The sequence below is a fragment of the Elephas maximus genome, chromosome 22, assembly GCF_024166365.1.
Source record: "Elephas maximus indicus isolate mEleMax1 chromosome 22, mEleMax1 primary haplotype, whole genome shotgun sequence".
NCBI classification, from domain to species: Eukaryota; Metazoa; Chordata; class Mammalia; order Proboscidea; family Elephantidae; genus Elephas; species Elephas maximus.
In genome coordinates, this window is record NC_064840.1 from 16,537,442 (window position 1) to 16,561,282 (window position 23,841).

General features: G+C 45.8%; 1 protein-coding gene across 1 annotated transcript in view; it reads left to right on the forward strand.

Annotated features, from left to right (window-relative positions):
• The window catches only part of SRRM4 (serine/arginine repetitive matrix 4), a 194,814-nt gene that overhangs the window by 116,081 nt on the left and 54,892 nt on the right, over window positions 1-23,841 (forward strand). The window contains exon 2 of the mRNA XM_049865443.1: window positions 19,022-19,168. Coding sequence (XP_049721400.1) covers window positions 19,022-19,168 — 147 coding nt within the window. The remainder of the gene's footprint in view (window positions 1-19,021; window positions 19,169-23,841) is intronic.

Here is a 23,841-nt window from a genome sequence, read left to right on the forward strand (position 1 = left end):
CATTCTCATACGCACATCAGGACACATCATATATGTTCATGTAGAGATTTTCAGCAGGACACAGTCAAAATATGGCTACAAATACGCAGGACCTAGGGAGGCTTTTTCATTTTGATTGAGGGAGTGTTTGACCCATCTAAAGGTTTTTGCTTAAAACCCACCTTCACACTTGTCTCAATCCTCAGTTCTTACCACCAGTGGTTAAGAGAGTTTTAAAGGGAATGAAGGCTTTGTCTATGCCCCACCAGCCAACTGAGTAATTGTTGAAATTGAGCCATATCAATCAATTTTTACGAATAGTATGACCTTTCTTATCCTCCCCAACCATGGCCCAAAGCAACTCAAGAGGTCAATTTTTCCCTCTGTGAAAAGAGGATTGCAAACACACAAAGGCAAGACTACTCTGGGATTTTGCAAAAGGATGCCACAGAGCCTTTTCATGAGGAAGGGGTGAATGGGACAGTGTATGGATTTTCGGTTGTGTGTTTCTAATCTCTGCCATCAACGTATAGCAAAATAGCTTTAGGAAGGAATGGGAATGGTGGCTAGCTGGTTGCTCCCTAAGGGCAGCCAACACTCCCAAAAGGTATTCTGAAGCCAGGAAAGAGCCTTCTCAAACTTCTTGCCTCTGGTTTCTTTTGAACGCTTTGTGCCTCTCTCTCAGCAATGTCCATGGTGACTCAAATCTAAGGCAGCTTTTCCACCAATTTCCAATCCCTTGCTCTACACACTAATCACACAACTTTCTTGTGACATTGTGTGATACTTTCAGAAACCTAGAAGGGAGGCACCACTGACACTCAGAGGGTCCACAGGTGGCCCCCATCATGTCCAGCCCAAGAGGCACCACGATGTAGGGGTTAAGATCATGACCTCTGGAGCCAGAATACCTGGGTTCAAAGCCCATCTCCATCACCTACTACCAGGGTCTCCTCTTGCCTCAGTTTCATTTATCAAATGGGATTGATAACTGTACCAGCCTCAAATGACTGTGATGAGGATCATGAGGCCAAACACAGGCGAAGCACTTAGAAGAGTACCAGGCACCCAGCTAGCACTCAGTGAATATTCACTGTTATTATTATTAGTAGTAGTATTTATGATGGTGCTGCCAGTTAAAATCCAACATAGAAATGGGTGCAAGTGGAAAAAATCAGGAGAAGGAGCAAAGAGAAGAAGAGTGGAGGTAGGGCTTTTGGCTGCCAGGGCCTTGCTCTGAAGGAACCCCAAGGGATCCATGTGATAACATTTCATTCAGACTTTTTTACCAGAATGAGAAATGCAGGTTCTGTGTCAGAAATCATTGCAAATTCCAAATTAGTGAGGTTTCATAGTCCGTGGAAAGGCGCTGGAGGGAAAATTGGTCGACGGGATGTTTTTTAGCTGTCGGAGCAAGCTGGCGGATTGATTGAGTGTCTCGGTCGATAGACTGTGCAGACAGCAGCCAGGGAACTGGGCGCAGGTGAGGGAGGTGGGGGGGCAGTACCCATCAGCGTGGGGAGGTATAGATGTGGTCAGCACTGGAAAGGGTCATAATTAGATCAAAACCTGTGTGGACACAGCCTGTCTGAACTGTGTAGCCATACTCAGTCTAGCGGCCAGGTATACCCACTCACAGTCCCTTGAGAACTCTGAATAGTCTTACTTGCCAACTGTGTGTCCTCACGCAAGTCACTATACCTCTCTGAGCTTCTGTTTTCAAATCTAAAACAACCCTTACGATATCCAGCTCAAGGGCTCATGATGGGACTTAAATGAAATCACGGGTTTTAAATGTCTGATGAAGTGCTTGGCACATAGTAGGTGCTATGTAAATGTGACGTCCCCTTCCTCTGACATAGTAAGGTTGAGAGGCTGGCAAGTTCATGCTTTAGATTATGAACTTGGACACTGGGTTTGAGGAGCTAATAGACCATGTCTGCAGTCTCTGGGCCCTAATGTGCCATGCCTCAATGTGTTCAGAAAGAGGTAAGAAGATGGAGGTGACTTAGACACCAAGAAGAGTCTGACTCATAAAATCTTGGAATTAGGCTCTTTAGGGGTTGTTGCAGAATATTATACGATAGAGTGCTAGAAGATGAACCTTCTAGGTTGGAAGGTACAACAGCCACATAAATGGATTCAAAAATACTAACCATCATGAAGATGGTGTAGGACTGGGCAATGTTTTGTTCTGTTCTACGTGGGGTCTCCATGAGTTAGAACTGACTCAACTGCAACTAACAACATCAGGACAAGTCCCCTGTATTTAGGCTCCTCAAATTCTTCCAGGCAGATTGGAAGCCATGCATGTACTCCTCCAAGACAACTGGGAAAGGATAATCAGTAAAGCTCCTCAACAAGCAGAAATTCTTTCTTATATCAGAGCCACCACCAAGCCCCTTTCAATAGTACTGGTTGCAATTACTGTTACAGTTAGACATTGTGCTTAATCTTAATGAAAATACATCTCCTACAAACATCCCATACATAAAGTATTATTATCCCCACTTTAAAAATGAGACAATTGAGGCTTAAATAGGTGAAGGACTTTGTCCAAAGTCATGCAACAATGTCTTGGAGGGATTTTTAAGGAGATGCTGGAGCATGGTGGAGTAAAGAGTTTATTCTGGGGTGGAAGGGGTAAACAATGGGGGATCAGAAAAGGAAGATGTGTGATGAGTTGAGCCTTGAAGGATGAATGAGAAGGGAAGATAGGGCACTCCCGGCAGAGGGACCATCTTGAACAAAAACAATGAGGTTGGAAAACTCAGTCCCAAAGGCTATTTACAACAAATAATTACAATAATAGTGACAGCTAACATTAAGCTCTTACTCTGTACCAGGAACAGTGCTAAGTGTGTCAGGTGCATCACCTCTATGAGCTGGACACTGTTGTTATCCCTGTTTTGTGGAACAGAGATGAGGCTACTTGCCCAAAATCACAGCTTGAACACAAGATGGCAGAACCAACTTTCAGCTTGAGTCTGCCTGATTCCAAAGTCCCATCCTGGTGGCCCCTCATCATTCAGTCCTTGGCTATTGTCAACAGAGAAATCATGCAGCTTAAAGAGACCAAAACCTTTGTCCATGTGGTAGAGGTCACTGGCTGGTGCAGTTTGTGCTCGACTGCTAACCTAAAAGTTGGTGGTTCAAACCCACCCTGTAGTAATGCAGAAGAAAAGGCCTGGTGATCTGCTTCCATAAAGATTACAGCCAAGATAGAACCGTATGCAGCGGTTCTACTTTGTAACACATGGGGTCTCCAGGCTGGAATTGACTCAATGGCAACTAACAACAACAGCCCATGTGGTGGGGGGGGGGGCTGTTCTGAAACCTTCTAGTCTGTTCCTGCAACCGCCCCTCCCCCCAAGTCCTCCTGGAGCCAAGGGGAACCCATCAAAGTTGGTGGAAGATAATCATGAAGGTAACTGCCTAATAAAGATAAAGCTCTCTAATAAACCTGCAATCCTGAGGTAATGGGTTTGACTTTTAAAAGGCAGATAAAAGTCCCAGCAGAGGGACAGACCTTTTCCATCAACTTCATAATGAGGATTGCTGTGGAGGAGCCATTTCCTACAGGTGGAACAGCTGGCTGCTTGGGCTAGCCTTGAGAGATGGCCACTTCTACGTAAAGACAGACCATCTCCTCTCCCCAAGGCTCACTCTCTTCTGCAGGGAGTCCTTTGACAGGGAAGAATGACAAAGCCAAAAGACGGAGCTCTGGGATAGACCTAAGGAAGGGTGGCCAAACCTTCTGAATGGAAAAGGTGTGATTTCAGAACTCAACTTGAGTATAATCAGTACGGAAGCTACAGAGGCAGATTTTTTTTTTTTTTAACTGTACTTTAGATGAAGGTTTACAGAACAAACTAGCTTCTCATTGAACAGTTAGTACACATATTGTTTTATGACATTGGCCTTGGGTTCCCTATTACCAGCTTTCCTGTTCCCTCCTACCTTTGAGTCCTTGCCCCAGGGCTGGTGTGCCCCTTTAGTCTTGTTTTGCTTTATGGGCCTGTCTAATCTTTGGCTGAAGGGTGAACCTCAGGAGTGACTTCATCACTGAGCTAAAAGGGTGTCTGGGAGCTATACTCTGTCTGGTCCAAGCTCTGTCAAGCCAGTAAGTCTGGTCTTTCTTTTTGAGTTAGAATTTTGTTCTACATTTTTCTCCAGCTCTGTCCAGGACCCTCTATTGTGATCCCTGTCAGAGCAGTCAGTGATGGTAGCCTGGAACCATCTAGTTGTACTGGACTCAATCTGGTGGAAGCTGTGGTAATCGTGGTCCGTTAATCCTTTGAACTAATCTTTCCCTTATGTCTTTAGTATTTTTCATTCTCCCATGCTCCCAACAGGGTGAGACCAGTGGAGTATCTTAGATGGCTGCTCACAGGCTTTTAAGACCCCCGACATTACTCATCAAAGTAGAATGCAGACAGGGGTTCAAATCTCAGCTTAGCTACTTCCTGGCTGTGTGACTCATGGGATGTTATTTAATATCATTGAACCTCAGTTTTCTCATCTGTGTAATAGAGATGTTAATATTACCTGCCTTATAAGGTCGTTTGGTGATTAAATGTAAAATGCGTAGCACAGTTCCCTGACACGTACATAGTAAGTGCTTAATACATGCCACTTGATGACGATGATGATGCCGGTGGTGGTGGTGACAGTGGTGATGATGATGGTGATGGTGACGGTGATGATGATAATAGTGGTGTTTTGTGTTTAGTTTGATAGAGGAAAACTTGGTGTAGGCCTCTGTCTTTGATGGAATTCACTAGAAGTAGAGCCTGAGGCAGGGATTTGGGGGTATATGTCTACTTAAAGTTATGCTTTCAGGAGAATGGGAGTGAGGGAAGCAGGAGAAGAAAGGTAAGTAAAGATGTGGTTTCGGCAGGAGTCTAGCCTTACTCAGCCTATCCCACGGGGAGCTCTGCAGTGTGAATTACACCTCAGAATTGGTCCCACCTAGAGGTAAAGGTAAAGGGGAAACCCTGGAGGTGTAGTGGTTAAGATCTACTGCTGCTAACCAAAGGGTCGACAGTTCCAATCCACCAGGCGCTCCTTGGAAACCCTATGGGGCAGTTCTACTCTGTCCTATAGGGTCGCTATGAGTCAGAATCGACTTGACAGCAATGGGTTTGGTTTGGTTTTCTTGGCAGGGGTAAAGAGGCAGGTCTTTTGTACTCCTCTATCATTTTTTTTTATCATTTAGTGATTGGCTATGCGACGCCCCTGAGAATAGCCTGCTAGAATGGAAATTCATGGGGCAATAATAGCCAACACTCAGACCAACCTGGTAAAGGGGATCCAGGATCTGACCAACAGCCAATGGAGTCACTAGGGTTGGTGTCACCCAGTGCAGTAACTCATGGTGTCACCCTCCCCCACGGACATCCTCCCATACCAGACCATACAGAATCCCTAGCAATGTTTTTTGTACTAATGTTATTCATAAATTGAAATCCCTATATGTTACTCTTCCTATATGTTACTCCTTCTTTTCCTTCAATTACTACTTCATTCTCAAAAAAGTTATTGGTATAGGTTCATAAATACTAATTATCACAATATTGTAGCTAAAACACCAGAAAATTTGACAAACTCAGTGACTATAAAAATACTGGCAGCAACGAAAACAACAGTGTGTGCTTGTAGCATGTGCAGAAGAAACCTCGTGATTCAAAGCATCCCTGCAATTGGGTAATAATGACAGCTCTGACTGGAGGGCATTAGAAGGTTCAAAAAGTAAACTAGCATGGAGTTTTAGCCTTGTAGGTATATTGATACATGTAAGCTAGGCTTAGAAAAAATGTTTTTGTTGTTATAACTAACTACAGGGATATTTTTTATAAAAAAAATAATAAATTTCTGCTGACAGTCATTATGGTATCACCCAGTCTGACAGTGCCACCCAGTGTGGTCCATGCCCTGCAGTGACACCACTGTTAACAGCCTCCACTTCAGCTGCAGAAAAACTGAGTGATGGTCTCTACTCAGCCCCTAACTTGCTGTGTGTCCTTGAGTCTGTCACTTGGCCCCTCTGGGCCTCAGCTTATACTCAACTGTCCTCTAAGGGCTAGCCTCATTCTGACATGTTCTGACTCCGTGATTAGGCAACACAACCACTGCCCAAGTGGCAGTCTCGGCTTCTGGAACCTGGGAGGAGAGGCAAGAGGGCCCCTTTGGTGCCTCCAACAGTGTGAGGCGAAGTATCTGACAACTTCCCCCGCTGAAGCCCTTTATCTCACTCCTCTGCTGTGTTATTTTAAAACTAACGAGCCCAGACCTCAGGAGCTTGCCGCCTGCCATCGAGATTTGTGGCTTGTCTGTTCTGTCCTCTCTGCAGATTTCAGTGGCAGCTTACTCTCTGCTTGTTAGAAATTTCCTTCCAGACTTCAGCCTCGAGAAGGAGGGCTGTACGTGTGCGTGTCTCCAGGAACACAAAAGTTCAACTCTGCCATCTCTCAGAAGACCATGACTGTAGTTCTAGCTGAGGAAAGAGTTCAGTGGGTGACTCTGTGGGGGAGGAAAAACAAATTAATCATGAATGACTGAGAGAAGAGATGCTGAGATGCAGCAGGAATGGGAAAGAGCCATTTCTAGATTCTGAAGTAGCTACTCAGCTTGGCCATGGTGAGAAACCAAGGTCCCAGTCCAGGGAAGATCTCATGGGACACTAAAGGACACTCCAACCTCCCTCCCCTCCCCCTTTCCAGGATTCCTGGCCTTGGGCTGTTTGGGGAAAGTGGATCAGAATCAGCAAGCTTTGCAGGTGAGGCTGGAGACCATCGTGCCTTGTCCCTGGAAAGCATGGCTGAAGTTTAAAATGCCACCATGTGCCACCACAGGCCATTGGGACTACATCATCTCACTTCATCCTCACAGCTGTCCTATAAGGTGAATGGGACTCATGATTTCACCACATAGGTGAAGAGACTTGCCTGACACCACCAAGCTGGTGAGTGAGTAACCAAGCAGACCTACCTGATGGGTTGAATCAGTGTGCCCTGCCAACCCTCCTGGACCAATCATTGGTGCCCCCTCCATGCAGCTGCCTCATTTCTTCCAGGCACATGTGACCTTTCCCCAGTCAGGGCTTCTCTTCTCTCAGGGTCCTTGCCACTTTAACCCCTATATGAGAGGTTCTTATGTCCTCTGGACTGGGTACTCCGTGAAGGAAGGCCTCAGTCTGAGTCATATTGAAATGACCCTCCCCCAGAAGTAACACCCCTCAGAAGTAACATGTGCTCAGCAGATGAGTGAATGGATGAAGGAATGAATGCATAAAGAAGACATGAATCACTGTGTCAAAATGAATGAACTGGAGGAGTTGGCCACTCCATGGGTATATTTTAAGAGCCAGTCCATCAGCTGGGACACTTCTATTAATCCATCTTGATATCCTGAAGCCCCTCTGGCATAGGGCCACCAGAGCTTACCTACCTCCCTAGCTTCCCACCTCACTGTAGCCAAAAGCTCCACCTTACCCCGTAATAAACCCAATGTCTGACTTTAAATACCTTCTAAACGCTAACGACTCTTATATGTATCTCCCCAGTGCTCATTTCTTCTCTGAACTTGTACATTCAGCTGTCTGCTGACATCTCCATATGGATCCTAATTGGCAGCTCAAAGCTAACATGTCCAAACTGAGCTCCAGAGATCTCTTCCAGAACACCCTCCCCCATCTGCAGTTGTCCCCTACTCAGTAGTTGGCAGCTCCATCCAGCTGCTCTAGCCAGAAACCTTGGAGTTGTCCTTGACCTCTCTCTTTCACACTCCATATCCAATTCATCAGCAAAGTGTTGACTTGACTTCCAGTATATGTCCAGAATCCAACCACTTCTCACTACAACTTGGAGCTATCACACTGACCCCAGTCACCATCTCCTCTCACATGGGTTTTTGCAATGATCTCCTCACTCGCCTGCCTTCTTCTGATTCAGCTCCCTTACTGTGTACGTTCAGCAAGCTGCCAGAGGGAGCCTTGAAAATCTGTGTCAGATCAGGGTCCTCCAGTGGCTTAGAACCCTCCAAAATGACTGCTCATCTCACTCAGAAGAAAAGCCAAGTGGAACAGACCATCCATGATCTGGTCACCCATTACCTTTTCAACTTCACCTCCTACTCTGCTCCCCCTTGCTCACTCCACTCCAGCCACACCGGCCTCCCTGCTGTTCCTCAGATACATCTAGCATTCCCACCTCAGGACCTTTGCACTGGTTGTGCCCTCTATTTCCTTCCAGGCATCTGCAAGTCTCACTCCCTCACCTCCTTCAAGTCGTTCCTCAAAAGTCATCTTCTCAGTGAACCATTCCTTGATCATCCCATCTAAAATTGGAACCACTTCCCAGTAGCATTCCCATATTCCCTCATTCTGCCCTATTTCCTTTTTGTAGAGCTTACCACCAAAAAACCCAATACGGTTGAGTTGATTCTGACTCATAGCGACCTCACAGGGTTTCCAAGGCTGTAAATCTCTACGGAAGCAGACTGCCACATCTTTCTCCCGAGGCTAACAGTCCACACAAACCAGTTATCATTGAGTCAATTCTGACTTACGGGTAGTCCATGCGTGTCAGAGTAGAACTGTGCTCCTTAGGGTTTTCAATGGCTGATTTTTCAGAAACACATTGCCAGGCCTTTCTTTGGCGGCACCTCTGGGTGGGTCTGAACCACCAACCTTTTGGTTGGTAGCTGAGCACTTAACCGTTTGCACCACCCAGGGACTCCTTAGTAGTGTACTTATTTACTACTTAATTATGTTTATTTTCTGCACTCCTCCTCTCTCCCCCCACCCCTCGTAGAACGGAAGCTTCATTAGGGCAGGGGGTTTTCTCTCTTGTTTCCTGTTGTGTCCCCAGTGCCTAGAACATAGCCTGCACATAGTAGGTTCTCAGTAAATATTTGCTGACTGAGTGACTTAATGAAGAATAAGTAAATGAATGGTCCCCGGCAGCACCTCTTGGGCCTAGTTTTCACTCTCCAAGGTCTTGTCCGAAGACTCCTCCTGCCTTGGGCTGAGCATTTCCTCTTAGGCTGGGGGCTGCTTCCCTCTTCCCAGAAGACTCTTGCTTCCTTGGTCCCTGCTCCAGCAGCGGCTGTGGTGCCCAAAAGGAACTCACTTGGCCCAGTCCCTTCCAAGGCTGGGAAATATGATCAACTCACCCTTCCCCAGAAAAATCCAAGCCTGTCTGCAATTCCAGCTGATAAAAAGGTTCTGCACGTGCCTTGGGCTGAAACAAATGTTATTCTTGCCCATGGTGGTACAGCTTGCCGAAACCAGGGTGTGAACCCACGTCAGCTGGATTCCAGGACGTGTGCACTTTCCCAGCATCACCTAATTACCCTTCTTAACCTGCTCAAGTGGATAACCACGAACCTTGGAATTCAGCCCACTCCTAGTTGGAGGTAGCCTGCATTTCCTTCCGGCAGTCCCAGCAATCCAATCCAGTCCTCCTCTCTGCTTTCTGATCCGTCACCAGGCAGATAGACAACCAGCTGGCAGGCTTGTGGAGGGAGAAATGACTGGTTGGATTTGGGGTTGATTGGAGGGCAGCAAATAGATGTGCTCTGCAGTGAGAGTTCGAACCCCAGGCAGGCTGGGGGCCTGACCTGCTTGGCTGAGCTGGGTAGGAAATGCTGAGCTGATTTTTTCTCCATATGGTTCCTTTGTCCTTTGACCTGAACTTTGGAACCGGGCAATTTTGGATGTATGAGCATGTTTACCACACACACACACATACGTGCCCACACACTCAGCTCTGAGCACTAAATTAAATCACATGCACCAGTCACAGGAGGAGAGTCCTTGTAGAAGGCTGTTCTTGTCTGTGCAAGCCAAGCCTCAAACCCTTTATAGAATCTACAGTCTTGCTATTCCAAGTGTGGTCCTGGACCAGCAGTATCAGTATCACCTGGCATTGGCTGGAAGCACAGAAGCTCAGGCTCTAGTCCAGACCTACTGAATCAGCACCTACTTTCTAACAAGCTTCCCAGGTGATTCATGAGCATCTGTCTACCTGACCCTGCAGGAGCCAACCACTGTCTTCCTCCTGCTCTCATCTCTTGTCCTCCGCAGCCTCAACCTTTTCTGTATCTTCTGCAGTTACATGAAGGCCCAGTGCCGTGTCTTAATGCTGGGCTTTTGCACATGCTGTGGCTTCTTGCCCCATTCTCCTGGCCAATTCCCGTTCATCTTCTAGGAAGCTGTCCAAGGCTACCTGCCCACATTGCCCACACTGGGTTAGGTGCCCCCTCTGCGCTTTCACGGCCCTCTGAGCTTCTCCGTCTATGACAATTTACTATCGTTGTTGATAGTTGTCATCAAGCTGGCTCCAACTCACGGTGACCCTTTGTACAACAAAAAGAAATGTTGCCTGGTTCTGTGCCACCTTCATGATTCTTCGGAGCTAGGGGGCTCAACTTCCAGGACTGTCTCAGGCAACCTTCTGTTGTGAGCCATGTGGTTTAAAGTTTTCATTGGCTGATTTCTGGAAATAGATCACCAGGCCTTGCTTCCTAGTCTCTCTTAGCCTGGATGCTCTGCTGAAACCTGCCCACCATGGGTGACCCTGCTGGTATCCGAAATACCGGTGGCATGGTTTCCAGCATCATAGCAACACACAAGCCACCAGAGTACAACTACCCGACAGATGGGTGGTGGGAACTTACTATGCCACATTATAATCTCCAGCTCAGGGATCTGTCTCCCCTTCTAGACTGAGAACTTCTTGAGAGCAGGGATTATCTCTTAGTTATTTTGGGGTCCTTGAAATCTGATACTAAGTAGGTGTTCAGTAAGCAAGCACTGAATAAAGGAATGAAATAACAAGGGAGATGCCGGCATCATAAACCTTCCTCTTATTTCCCATCCAGTCTCTACTAAGATGAACATATCCCTCCCCTTCCTTCCAAGTGATGTGGTTCCACAGAAGCTCCCCAGAATCCACAGTTTCTCCTCAAGTGCCTGTGCTTTTTCCGGTGGCGACGTCAAAACCCAAAGTATCAGAGCTCCAGCAGATTACCCCCACACCAGGCTGAAGTAACCGAGTTAACTTTGTAACAGACCTGGAGACCCCAGACCTCAGGCCAGGATATGAACACGGCCCACGTTGAAGTACCAGGAGCCACAGTACACATTAACCAAATCCAGCCTGTCCCTGGGCTGGGTCAGCCCCATGATGGGCCTTGGGCTTTCTGGCTGACTCAGAAGCATGAGTCCTGCACCTTCGTTTGCTGCTGAAACAGGCAGATTGCAGATGTCTGGCCAAGTGTGGATCATTCATAACTCTGGGTGTAAGTGTAGAGTAAGTACCTGGGGTGTGTGTTCTGGATGGGAGGCAAGTCCCTTTGCCTCTCGGACCTCAGTGTCTTATTTTGTGCAATGGGGATAGATTCACCACACTGTGTACCTTAAAGAGGGCTGTCAGCATCAATTGAGGTACTGGATTAGAAATTGCTGTACACATGGGAGGAACTATTAGTAGGATGGAAGCAGTAAGTGCCAGGGATGCCCTGAATCTAATGGCCAAATGCCACTTCTATTCAGGCCACACCTTGAGATACATATAAAACCCATTTACACTGAGTTGATTCCGACTCATGGCAACCCTATGTATTATAGAGTAGATCTGGCCCATACGGCTTCCTTGGGTGTAGTTTTTATGGAAAGAGATTCTTGGGACCTCTGGGTGGGTTCAAATCACCAACCTTTAGATTAGTAGTCAAGCGCAAACTGTCTGTGCCACATATAAGTATCCATATCTCCAAACATAATAAGACAATTTCCTGTATTAGAGGGAAGGACAGAGCTTCACCCAGTGCCCCTACCTGTTACCTCCTTATGGTTACAGCTTTCCAGATTGCCCCCCTTTTTTCTCCATTGATTTTTCTAAAAAGACAGAGTGGCTGGTGTGTTTGCCGCTTAGTACCTCTGGGTCTCAGTCTCTTCATGTGCATAGTAGAGGTGACAATGCCTCCTTCGGGGTTTCTTTGTAGCTCAAATGAGACAATGCATGTTGAATGCTTACCACTGTGTCTGCCACATACCAAAAACCAAACCTGTTGCCTTCGAGTTGATTCTGACTCATAGCAACCCTATAGGACAGAGTAGAACTGCCCCATAGAGTTTCCAAGGAACGCCTGGTGGATTCGAACTGCCGACCTTTTGGTTAGCAGCCGTAGCTCTCAACCACTACACCGCCCGGGTTTCCGCCTGCCACACAGTAGGTACTTAATAAATGGTAGCTTTGCTCTTATGATCGAGTGACGTGGAGAGAGCACGGGACTGAGAGTCAAAAGGCCACAGTTATAGCCACAGCTCTGATGTGTAACAGACCTGGAGACCCCAGACCTCAGGCCAGGATATGAACACAGCCCAGGTTGAAGTACCAGGAGCCACAGTACACATTAACCAAATCCAGCCTGTCCCTGGGCTGGGTCAGCCCCATGACCGGCCTTGGGCTTTCTGGCTGACTCAGAAGCATGAGTCCTGCACCTTCGTTTGCTGCTGAAACAGGCAGATTGCAGATGTCTGGCCAAGTGTGGATCATTCATAACTCTGGGTGTAAGTGTAGAGTAAGTACCTGGGGCGTGTGTTCTGGATGGGAATGAAGTCCCTTTGCCTTGGGAAGTCCCCTTTCTTCTTGGGGCCTCTGTTTCCCCACTCTTTACAGAGGTGGGCTAGGGATGGGCCCTTACTGCTAGCTCTGGCACAGTTTGAGCCCCCAAACTGTGTTCAACTCAATCTAGCGCTTGAAAAATGAGGATTTGCACCTAACCCTGGGCCAAATGAGCACTTTGTAGGGAGTGACCTGCAGACTGGCTCGGTGTTTAACTCGATCTAGTGCTTGAAAAATGAGGATTTGCACCTAACCCTGGGCCAAATGAGCACTTTGAGGGAGTGACTCGTAGACTGGCTCGGTGAGCAAGGCGCTTTGCTGGGGGAAGTAGGGAAGTGGCTGGGAGCCAGGCATCTTGGAGAGTTTTGCAGAAAGTTCAGCTCTGACTCTTATCGGAGGCTCTGAATCAGCTGGTTGCCATGACTACAGAGAGCCGCATCTAAGCTTCAGGTCGCTGATGAGCAGGAACACAGGGAGGAGGCCTTGAGGAGTCTGGCACTCGTGCTAGCTCCCTCCTCTGTGAAGTGGAGTGTGCGGGCCCTTGACTTCACTGTTTTAGCTGTCCCCTGAAGATCTCGCCTTCTTTTAAGTAATTTTTTATGCAGCATCGTAGGGCCGTGTGCTGAACACGAAACAGCTACTGGTACTCCTCAGCAAAGACAGAACACAGAATTTGTCTTAAGGCCCTGCAAGGAGGCAAAGCTGGAGGCAGGGAAGGAAGTTGGTGGGGGCTAGAATGCGGAGGGGTGCCCAAGGCTGAGGTCCCATCTGCTGCAGCGCTTTGTGACCCAGACTGGTCCCCTCCCTGGACCTCTGCTTCTTTGTCTGAAAGAAGAGATGGGACCTGATCCGTAGTTTCCAAATTAGGATGACCGTCAGAATGCATGTGTCAATCTATTCGTTCATTCACTGAACGAGTATTTATAGAGCAACGTTACTCTGTGGAAGACATCGTTACTGGCAGCGATGGATGAGGCACGGTCCTCCCCCTCAGCCTTGTCCTCCGTTGCTCTGGGAGCAGCATCCACTAGCCTTCCCTACACTGGAGATAACCCACGTCTCTGCTCCCTCCATTCACACAAATCATGGAGGACCTTCCATTCAATGTCAGTGCTGCTTAGCAAGTGTTTATCTAGTGTCAAACGTCTCACATCAGTTCTCAGTTTTTGCCTACCGCGATAAAGATTTGTCCCTTGGTTTTTCTATAATGCCCTACAGAGTTCAAAAGTCTGTTCTTGTGTGTGTCCAACTCAAGGCTCTGCTGGGCAATAGGCATATGTCAGTAAGCTCGATGATGACTTTTCTATAAGAAATATGGGGTGAATAGAAAAGACATTGATTGAGCAGACAGTGGCATTGGCTGGGTCATTTACCCTCTCTGGACGTTAGTCTTCACCAGTTATACCAGGAAGAAGTTAATCTAGATCATCTCAAAACTCCATTTTTTTTTAAACAAATGGGTGTTCTTTTTAGCCAGTGCCTTTGCTCCTGCATTTATTCATTCAGCAAATATTGTTGAGTGTTTACCAAGCAGCAGATGCTTGGGGAGTAAGACATGGTCCCACTCTCAGGGAGCTCTTAGTCTACTGTGTGAGAAGACGATTAAATGGCAACAACACCACATATCATGAAGGCTGCAGTAAGGGTACTGTCAGAGTTTGCTAGTGCTGCTATAACAGAAGTACCACAAAAGGGTAGCTTTGAAGAACAGAAATTTATTTTCTCACAATTTAGGAGGCTTTTTTTTTTTTTTTTAAGGAGGCTAGAAGTCTGAATTCAAAGTACTGGTTATAGGGGGAGCTCTCTGTTGGCTCTGGGGAGAGATCCTTGTCTTTGATTTTTTAGCCCCGGTGTTCCTGGATTCCTTGGTGATCTCCAGGTGGCATATATCTCCCTCCTCCCCCAACCCTGTGTGTGTTTTCTTCTCTCTATGTCTATGCTGCTCCTTATAACTCAGAAGTGATTAGGTTTAGGGCATACCCTCATTAATGTAACAAAGAAAATCTTCTTCCCAAATTGGATTACAGTACAGGTATAAGGGTCAGGATTCCAACTCCTATTGCAAGGGGCAGGGGGTGGGGGGCAGGGTGGGGGGCGGGGCGGGGAGGGAGACACAATTCAACATAACAGGTAGCAAAGGGACTATGAGATTCTAGAGAAGGGATTAGGTCGCCCCCAAAATCTGCTCCCTGTGCTACCTTCTCCATCTAGTCAATGGTGACTCTAATCTTCCATCATTCAGACTCAAAACCTTGGCATCATCCCTGATTCCTCTCCCTCTTTCTGTTCTCCACATCTAACCAATATTGAATACCATTTGTCCTACTTCCACAGTGCATCAGAATCTGACCACATCTCCTTGCTACCACCCTGGTCTGAGTCACTATCCTCTCCTGCCTGGACTACTGCAATGGTCTTCCTTTCTCTTCCCTTTTCTCCCTTCAGTCTTGTGTTCATCATGGCCAGAATGATTCTTCGTAAGCCAGACCATATCGTTCCTCTGTTCAAAAGGCTTCCCATCTCACCTACAGAAAACACAAAGGTCATTCCATGACCTACAAAGATTTCTATGACTGTCTCTGTCCACTTCTTCTCTGATCTCTCACCTCTTACCACTGTAGCCCTTGCCTGCTATTTCTTTAACATGCCAAGTATGTTCCCTCTTTGGGGTCTTTGAATTTGCTATTTCCTCAGCCTGGAACATACTTCCCACAGATACCTGTGTAGTCATTATATATTACTGTGTGACAAATCATCATGGCATAAAACAACAATAAAGTTACTATGTCTCTCACAGTTTGAGTCAAGAATTCAGCTATGTGGTTCTGGACCATGAGCAGTCAAGATGTCAGCCAGATGCAGTCATCTGAAGGCTTGACTGGGGCTGGAGGATTCATGTCCAACATGGTTCACTCACGTGGCTGTTGGCTGGAGGCCTCAGTTCCTCATCACGTGGGCCTTTCCACAGGGCTGCTTGAGTGTCCTCATGACATGGCAACTGGCTTCCCCCAGAGTGATCAAACCAAGACAGCATAGCAGAGCCGCCTTTTGTGACCTAATTTTGGAGGTCACAATTTATCATTTATATTTATCACTTTGTATTCATTAAAAGTCAGTTACTGAATCCATCCCACACTCACAGGGAGGAGGATTAGGCTCCCAGGAGTATCAAAAAATCTGTGAACACCTTTTAAAACCACCACAGACTATAAGGTCGATTCCTACTTCCTTCATGTCACCACTTCCTTGCTACCTCCTCAGGAAGGCCTCCCCTGATGACTGTATACAACACAACAGTCACCTTCTCTCATTTCCTAGCCCAGTTACGCTGCTTTATTTTCTCCATAAAATATTACCATCCAACAAGCCATACTTTTCTTGCTGTGCTTACTGTCTGCTCTCCAGCTGGAATGTCAATTATTTCGGGGGCATTTCCATCTTGTTCACTGTATCCTCACACCCAAACTGGCCTGGACACTACAGGTATTCAACGCGTTGGAACTAATGAATGGCGTCAGCTCAGGCAAGGACAAGTATGGGAAGACGCAAACCTTGCTGGGGCTGACAGGAATCGCAAGCATTGAGTTGGCTGAGAAGAACTGAGGCACGGACACGGAGAGGGAACCCTCATAGCAGAAGAAATGGAGCAGGGAGTTTGTAGGGAAACTGAGGCTGAACAGGATGCAGGGGAGTTCTGGCAGTATGGAGCTGACAGTGAGGAGGGCTGGGAGACCTGACTAGAACCTCCATCCCTTCTGGGCCTGCAGTTTCTCCTGGCTCTGCGTCTAAAGATGCACCGGTAAATGCCTGACAGAGATGGATGTGTTTTGCTGTCTTTCTTTCAATACTGACTGGGCCTGGCCTGCTCTCCTGCAGCCCTAAGGAGCAGGAAGCTTATCAGATAGATTTATCCAGAGTCATAAAACCAATCTTGATGCACTGGCTGCAGGGACTGCAGGGACCTGGTGCATAAGAAATGATAATTCCTTCGATCCATGCTTGACCTGCTGTCTGAAGGCAGGATGAGTACTCGCTGGAGGCTGCCAAACACACCTGTGACCTGCCTTCTCCTGGTTGTTATCGCTGACTCTGACTCATGGAAACTCCATGTACAACAGAACAAAACATTGCCCGGCCCTACGTCACCTTCACAATCATTGGTATGCTCGAGTCCGTGATTGAGGCCACTGTGTATTTTGGGTGCCTTTCAACCTAGGAGGTTCATCTTCCAGCACTATATTGGGCAATATTCTGTTGTGATACAGTTTTCAAAAGTAAATTGCTAGGTGTTTCTCCCTAGTCTGTCTTAGTCTGGAAGCTCCACTAAAACCTGTCCACCACGGGTGACCCTACTGGTATTGGAAATATTGGTGGCATAGCTTCCAGCATCATAGAAACACACAAGCCACCACAGTACGACAGACTGACAGACAGATGGCGATCCTCCCGGTTGGGCGCCAGGAAATCCGGGGGACAGAATCTTCAAAAGCTGATGCAACTAGGCAACTTCCTTTTCCTCAGGGCCTCAAATAAAGAGGTAGAAGTCACAGGGAACTTCCCAGTGTTGTTTGGAGCCCATGTCAGGCAACTTCCTTTTCCTCAGGGCCTCAAATAAAGAGGTAGAAGTCACAGGGAACTTCCCAGTGTTGTTTGGAGCCCATGTCAGCTGCACAGAAGAGAACTCCAGACCTTCATGGGAAAGTAGGTGACCTCATATCTGCTAAGGACACCTAATTGGAGGTCTGGTTCACAAGGAAGTAAAGGGAAGGACAACTGACACTTTTTAGGCATTTCTGTTTACATGTTGCATATATTATCTCATTTTATCTTCCCAATAACTCAACAATATAGGGACTGCTATTATTCCATACTTTATAATTGAGGAAACTGAGACAAAAAGATTAAGCAACTGGCTCAAGGTCCTATAGCTACTAAATGGCGAAGATAGGGTTTGAATCCAGGTATATCTGTTCCATATACAAATAAGGCAGAGAAATGGAATAGTAATGGCTAAGGGAAGTTTGAATGAATTCTGTCATCCTTTAACTCCCAATTATACTTTAAAAAATTGTGTTTTAGGTGAAAGTTCACAGAGCAAATTAGTTTCCCATTTAACATACGGTATACACAGTGTTCCATAACATTGGTTGCAATCCCCACACTGTGTCAACACTCTCCTCATTTCTGCCCTGGGTTCCCCATTTCTTTTTGTCTGGTTTTCCTACCCCTTCCTGCTTTCTCATCTTTACTTTTGAGCAAATGCTGTCCTTTTGGTCTTGTATGATTGTTTGACCTCCAATCGTACTTTGAGAAAGCAAGTGGAGCGCTGGTCTCCAGCCTCTCCCTCTGGTTTAGTCAGGATGGGACAGGCTATGCTACAGTAACAAATAAACTCCAAAGTCTCAGTGCCTTAGTCTGATGTGGTTCAGGTACCTTTCCTCCATCTAGTAGCTTCACCTTTGAGAATATGTGGCCTCCAAAGTCAAAGTGACAGAGGAAGAGAGCTAGAGAAGGCACACTGATTGTCTTGAACTGGAAATGACATGAAGCAATGGTTACGTGCTTGGCTGCTAACTGAAAGTTTGGCAGTTAGAACCCACCCAACGGCTCTGTAGGAGAAAAGATCTGGTGATCTGAAACCATAAAGATTAGAGTTTAGAAAACCCTTTGGGAAAGCTCTACTCTATCACATGGGGTAGCTATGAGTTGGAGTTGATGGCATCTAGCAACAACTCCCACTCAGAGACTACTGGTCAAAGATAATCTCATGACCCCAATCTACTTGTCTTAGTTATCTAGTGTTACTCTAACAGAAATACCACAAGTGGATGGCTTTAACAAACAAATTTATTCCTTCATAATCTAGTAGGCTAGAAGTCTGAATTCAGTGTGCCAGCTCCAGGGGGAGACTTTCACTCTCTGTTGGTCTCGGGGAAGGTCCTTGTCATCAACCTTCCCCTGGTCTAGGAGCTTCTCAGTGAAGGGCCCCCAGGTCCAAAGGATGCCCTGTTTTCCTGGCTCTTGTTTCTTGGTAGTATGAGGTCGTCCTGTCTCTCTGCTGGTTTCTCTCTTTTGTATGTCAAAAGGGATTTACTTAAAACAAAACCTAATCTTGTACATTGAGTCCTGCCTCATTAACATAACTAACTCTAATCCCACCTCATTAACATCATAGAGGTAGGATTTACAACACATAGGAAAATCACATCAGGTGACATAATGGTGGACCATGACACAATACTGGGAACCATGGCCTAGCCAAGTTGACACATTTTTTGTGGGGACACGATTCAACCCCTAACGTTACCGTAAGGGAAACTAGGAAATACTGGAAAGTCTTTGGAATGTTTGGTGAGCATTAAGTGTCTCTGCCACATCCTAACACTTTTGTTTCCTTATTTCTTCTCCTGCAGGGCAGAGCCCCAGAGCAGTCCCGTGGTCCCAGCTCAGGATGGCCCCTCAGAAAAGCTGGGTCAACTTCTGGCCGATGAGGCCCTGGGCACCAACAGCTGGGAGAGAGACAAGGCCTGCTGGGAGCTGAGTCCTGCTAGAGCACACAGGTGAGGCCCTGCCCCTCTCTTCCCTTCAACCCAATGGGATGTCCAAATTGAGGACACAGAAAGGAAGTCTGCCTCTCTGGCCACCTCTCCCTACTCTCTTTTCAAAATTCCTCTTACTGTCATTTAAATTATGGGCCAGCAAATTTCTTTCTATAAACAACCAGATAATAAAATTTTAGGTTTGTGGGCCATACGGTCTCCCTTTTATACAGAGAAATGGAGTAGAAATGGCAAAGTGAAGTTTGAAGTAATTCTATCATACTTTGTCCTCCAATTATGCCTTGAGAAAGCAAGCTAAATACTGGGCTCCAGTCTCTCCCTGTGGTTCATTCAGCATAGATCTCTGTCATAACTACTCAAGTCTGCTCTTACAGGTTGAAAGCAGCCGTAGACAATATAAAAATAGATGGGCATAGCTGTGTTCCAATAAAACTTTATTTACAAAAACAGGAGGTGGGCCTGATTTGGCCTGTGGGCCATAGTTTGTTGACTCCTCCCTCAAATGATAGAGTTCCTTTGGTCTCCATTTTAATGACTGTGTATGAGCCATTGACTCTCAAATCATGATTCAGCCCAGGGCTGTTTCCTGAATTCCAGCTCTTTGTATTCATTCCTTAATTCAATTATTCAACCAATATTTTTTTAGCTTTTTTTTTACTTTGTGAAAGGCACTGTACTCAGATCAGAGGGTACAGTGTTGTACTGAGTCTTGAAGAGATGAAGTGATTGCCCAAAATACGGCAGCCAGTAAGTGGCAAAGTGAAACTGAGTTCCAGTCTCTCTGATCTTAAATTCTACACTAAAAGCCACCATATTATACTCTTGATGTAATGAAAAAGCCAATCTATTCTCTGCCTTCCATTTTTCTATTTTGTTCCATACACAAATAAAGCCTGACCCATCTTTGGCTTCTACAGACTCTGATTCTGTTTGCAAAGCTGTCTTTATAATTCAGCATCACTTGCTGTCCTAGAAGCCTTATTCGTACTCCTCAAATGAACTCACCACTCTCTCTCTACCATGGGCCTACATCTATCCCCTGGTGACAGGTGAAATACAAATCTGATATCCTTATAGCAAAATTCCCCAGATACAACCCCTGCTTCCTTCTGCTAAATTAGAGTAACAAAGGCATTTTACAGATGAGGAAACTCAGGCCAGTTGGTAGCAGGACTAGGATGAGGCTTGAATACCCCTGATTCTGGTCCAAATTCTCTCCTTACATTCTGGGGCTTGTTTACTAAGGTAGAGGTTCTAAGCCATATTGGGGACCAAGTAAGAATTGTATAGAAGCTGTGAGTTCTGCCCCATGAAAAATGTATACGTAAGCTTCCAGTACACTCCCCAAAGCCTGTGTACCATTTTGTGGAGTTCATAGACCCTGAGGTTCATTAATAGTTAAGAACCCCATTTCTAGCAGATGTGGTTATGGGATTTTGTGAAAGGGAACTGGGAAGCCAGACAGCTTTCACGTCCCAAGTCTGTCCCTCCATCCAAGCTGCCGTCTTGGCTATGGGCTTTAATTAGGCTGTGAGTTCAATGAGGGAGAGACAATGAAGTCTTATCAGCTTGGAGAAGTGAGGTTCAACATCAAATTTAGAGACATTATCTCCAGGAAATAGGAAAGGGGTTGCTTCTACAAGAGGCTGAGGGAGATGGAGAGAAAAGGGAAGAGGAAGGGAACTTCTGTACTTTCAAAACATTGTCTCCCAGACTGTCAGGGGAGAGTCAATGTGTTGTAGAGACTTGTGTTCAAACCCGAGGCTGCTGCTTACTAAGTGACCTTGGACATGTTACTTTTCCTCCCTGGGCCTCAGTTTTCATAACTATAAAATCGGGATACTAAGATCTAATTCTCAAGGTTGGGGTCAGGCGTGTCCAGACCCTGGCTTCACGCCTAGAACACAATAGGTGCTCAAAAATGTTTGCTGGAAACCCAAGGAACCAGAAAAGAAGGTTCTGGACATGAAAGCCGAGAAATGGTGCCATGTGGTCAACTTGATTTGGAATGTCTGGGCCTCTTGTTCCCTCCTCCTACCTGTGACTGATTCTCTGACACGATAATAACAACAATAATAATCACGGTATGATGATGATAGTGATAGCAGAGGTCATAATAATAACAGAACCCCATTTAATGTGAACTTACTGTGTCAGACCGGGGCACATGACGTGAGTGAGTGCCTTCACTCATCACAACAGATTCATGGCAGAGGCACTGTATTTTAGTCCCATCTTATAGAAGATGAAAATGAGGCTCAGAGAGGTCTCTGAGCTAGAGGTAATGGAGCTGGAATTTATGCCAGGTTTGTCAGCTTCCAGAGCCATCATTCTTTAGTGCTGCAGGCTTAACTGCCGCAGGCTTACCCACTGCCTACGCACCCACTGTATACTTCGCCATTACCTTTGTAACCATGGCATACGTAATCACGGCAAATGAAATCACTACATACTTAACCATTACATATAACCATGGGACACTTAATCACTGCATACCTGACAACTACATATGTAATCATGGGATATTTAACCACTGCATTTAACACTTTATTCAACTTCTGCATACCTGACCCGTGAATACTTCATTTCTGCAGACTTTCCTACTACGTAAGAAACCTCTGTATAGGTAGCCACTGCCGACTTCACCATTATGTACTTAACCATTAGATGCGTGACCACAGAATCCTTAGCCAACCACTATGTACTTAACTATTGCATACTTAATCACTGTACTTAATCATGGCATGTGTAACTGCTACGCTACATGTTCAACCACTGCATAGTTCACCACTGTGAACTTAACCGCCGCTTACATAACCACTGCGTGCTCACCCGCTGTTTCCTCTGTGCTGGCCCACGTAGGAGAGCTGGGGCAAGGGAAGAAGGGAGTGGAGGAAATGCAGACCTACCTGGGTAAAGACATTTGGGTATTTATGCAGGAGGCTGCTTATTCCTACCTCACAGACCTCAGCATTATCCTAGGCTGAGACAGTGGTTCTCAAAATGCTCTTCTGGGACCCTGGGGTTCCCAAAGTTAAGAGTGGTCACCTAAATAGTGGGATCTTTTCCTATTTTTCAAGACAGACTTTTAAAAGATTTTTTAAGAGGTATTTCTCTCAAACGCTTTTTCTCCTCCAATTTCTGCCAGCTGTTACACCGGGAAGTGTTTGTAGGAAACTAGATGATTTAACAAGAGGCTCCATCATTTCATCCATTCATCCCTCATTTGATCATTCCACAAAGGTTTATTAGGCTCTTGCTTTCCATCAAGCACTTGTTGGAGGGAAGGCTCTGAAGTGGCCCACCATGTTCATACTAACAGCCTGTTTGCTTCCTAGATATGTGTACTGTGCTTTGTGCTCTATGTCATGTAACTATAGCCTTGTTGGCACCATGGTTAAGCATTCGGCTGCTAACCAAAAGGTCAGTAGTTCAAATCAACCAGCCACTCCTTGGAAACCCTACGGGGCAGTTCTACTCTGTCCTATAGGGTGACTATGAGTTGGAATTGACTCGATGGCAATGAGTTTGCTTTCGGGTTTTATGGGTAAGTAGCCAGGTATTGAATGCCTATATTTGTTTTTAACCTGCTAAAAGTGACTCTCCTGAAAGTATCAGATAAATGATTTGTAAAAAATATTTTATTGCGTTTTCGGTGATGGTGTTTTACACAGCAGCTTAGGTTCCCATTCAACAGTTTCTACACAAGTTGTTCAGTGACACTGGTTACATTCTTCATAGCGCATGAACATTCTCTTTATTTCCATTCCGGTTGTTCCGTTTCCACGTACTTTCCCTGTCCGCTTACATTCTCATCTTTGTTTTAAGTGATTTTGACTGTTTGATTTCATGTAAGTCATTTTTTAAAGGAGTACAGTACTTATGGGTGATATTCATTCTTTTTTAAACCGATTTGTTATTTAGCTTCAAGGTGACCTTGGGTTAGTTTTGGTTCAGAATTTGAAGAGTATCTCAGGGCAGCCATCTCAGGGAGTACTCCAGTCTCAACCAGCCCAGTAGGTCTGGTTTTTTGTTTTATTTTCCTAAGAATTTATGGTTCTGTTCCACATTTTTCTCCCATTCCCTCAGGGTCCATTATTGTGGCCCTGATTAGAACAATTAGTAGAGGTAGTTGGGTACCATCGAGTTCTTCTGCTCTCAAGGTAGATGAGGCTATGGTTTGTATAGACTATTTGTCCCGTGGTCTAGTTTCTTCTTTGAGTCTTCGGTTTTCTTCTTTATCTCCGGATGAGTAGAGTCCAACAGATGGCTGCTCGCAAGCTTTTAAGACCTCAAACACAAGTCACCAAACTAGGATGTAGAACATAACTTTATGGACTCTATTATGCCAGTTGAGTGAGATATTCCACAAGACTGTGATCCCAGTCCTTCAAACCCAGAAATTCAATCCCACAAGGTATTTGGTTATGTCTAAGAAGTATCCATAACTGTGACCCTTATGTGCTTTATTATATATATGAATATATGTGTATATAGTCACACAGATACGTGTACATATGCATACACTTCTACACACACATACATACTACCTATAAGCATATATGCCTACATACATACATATATACACACATTTTTTTTTTCAAAATTGTATATGCCATAGCAATTACCAACAGGTCCTTTTTTCTTAGTACTTTTCAGTGACATCGTTTACC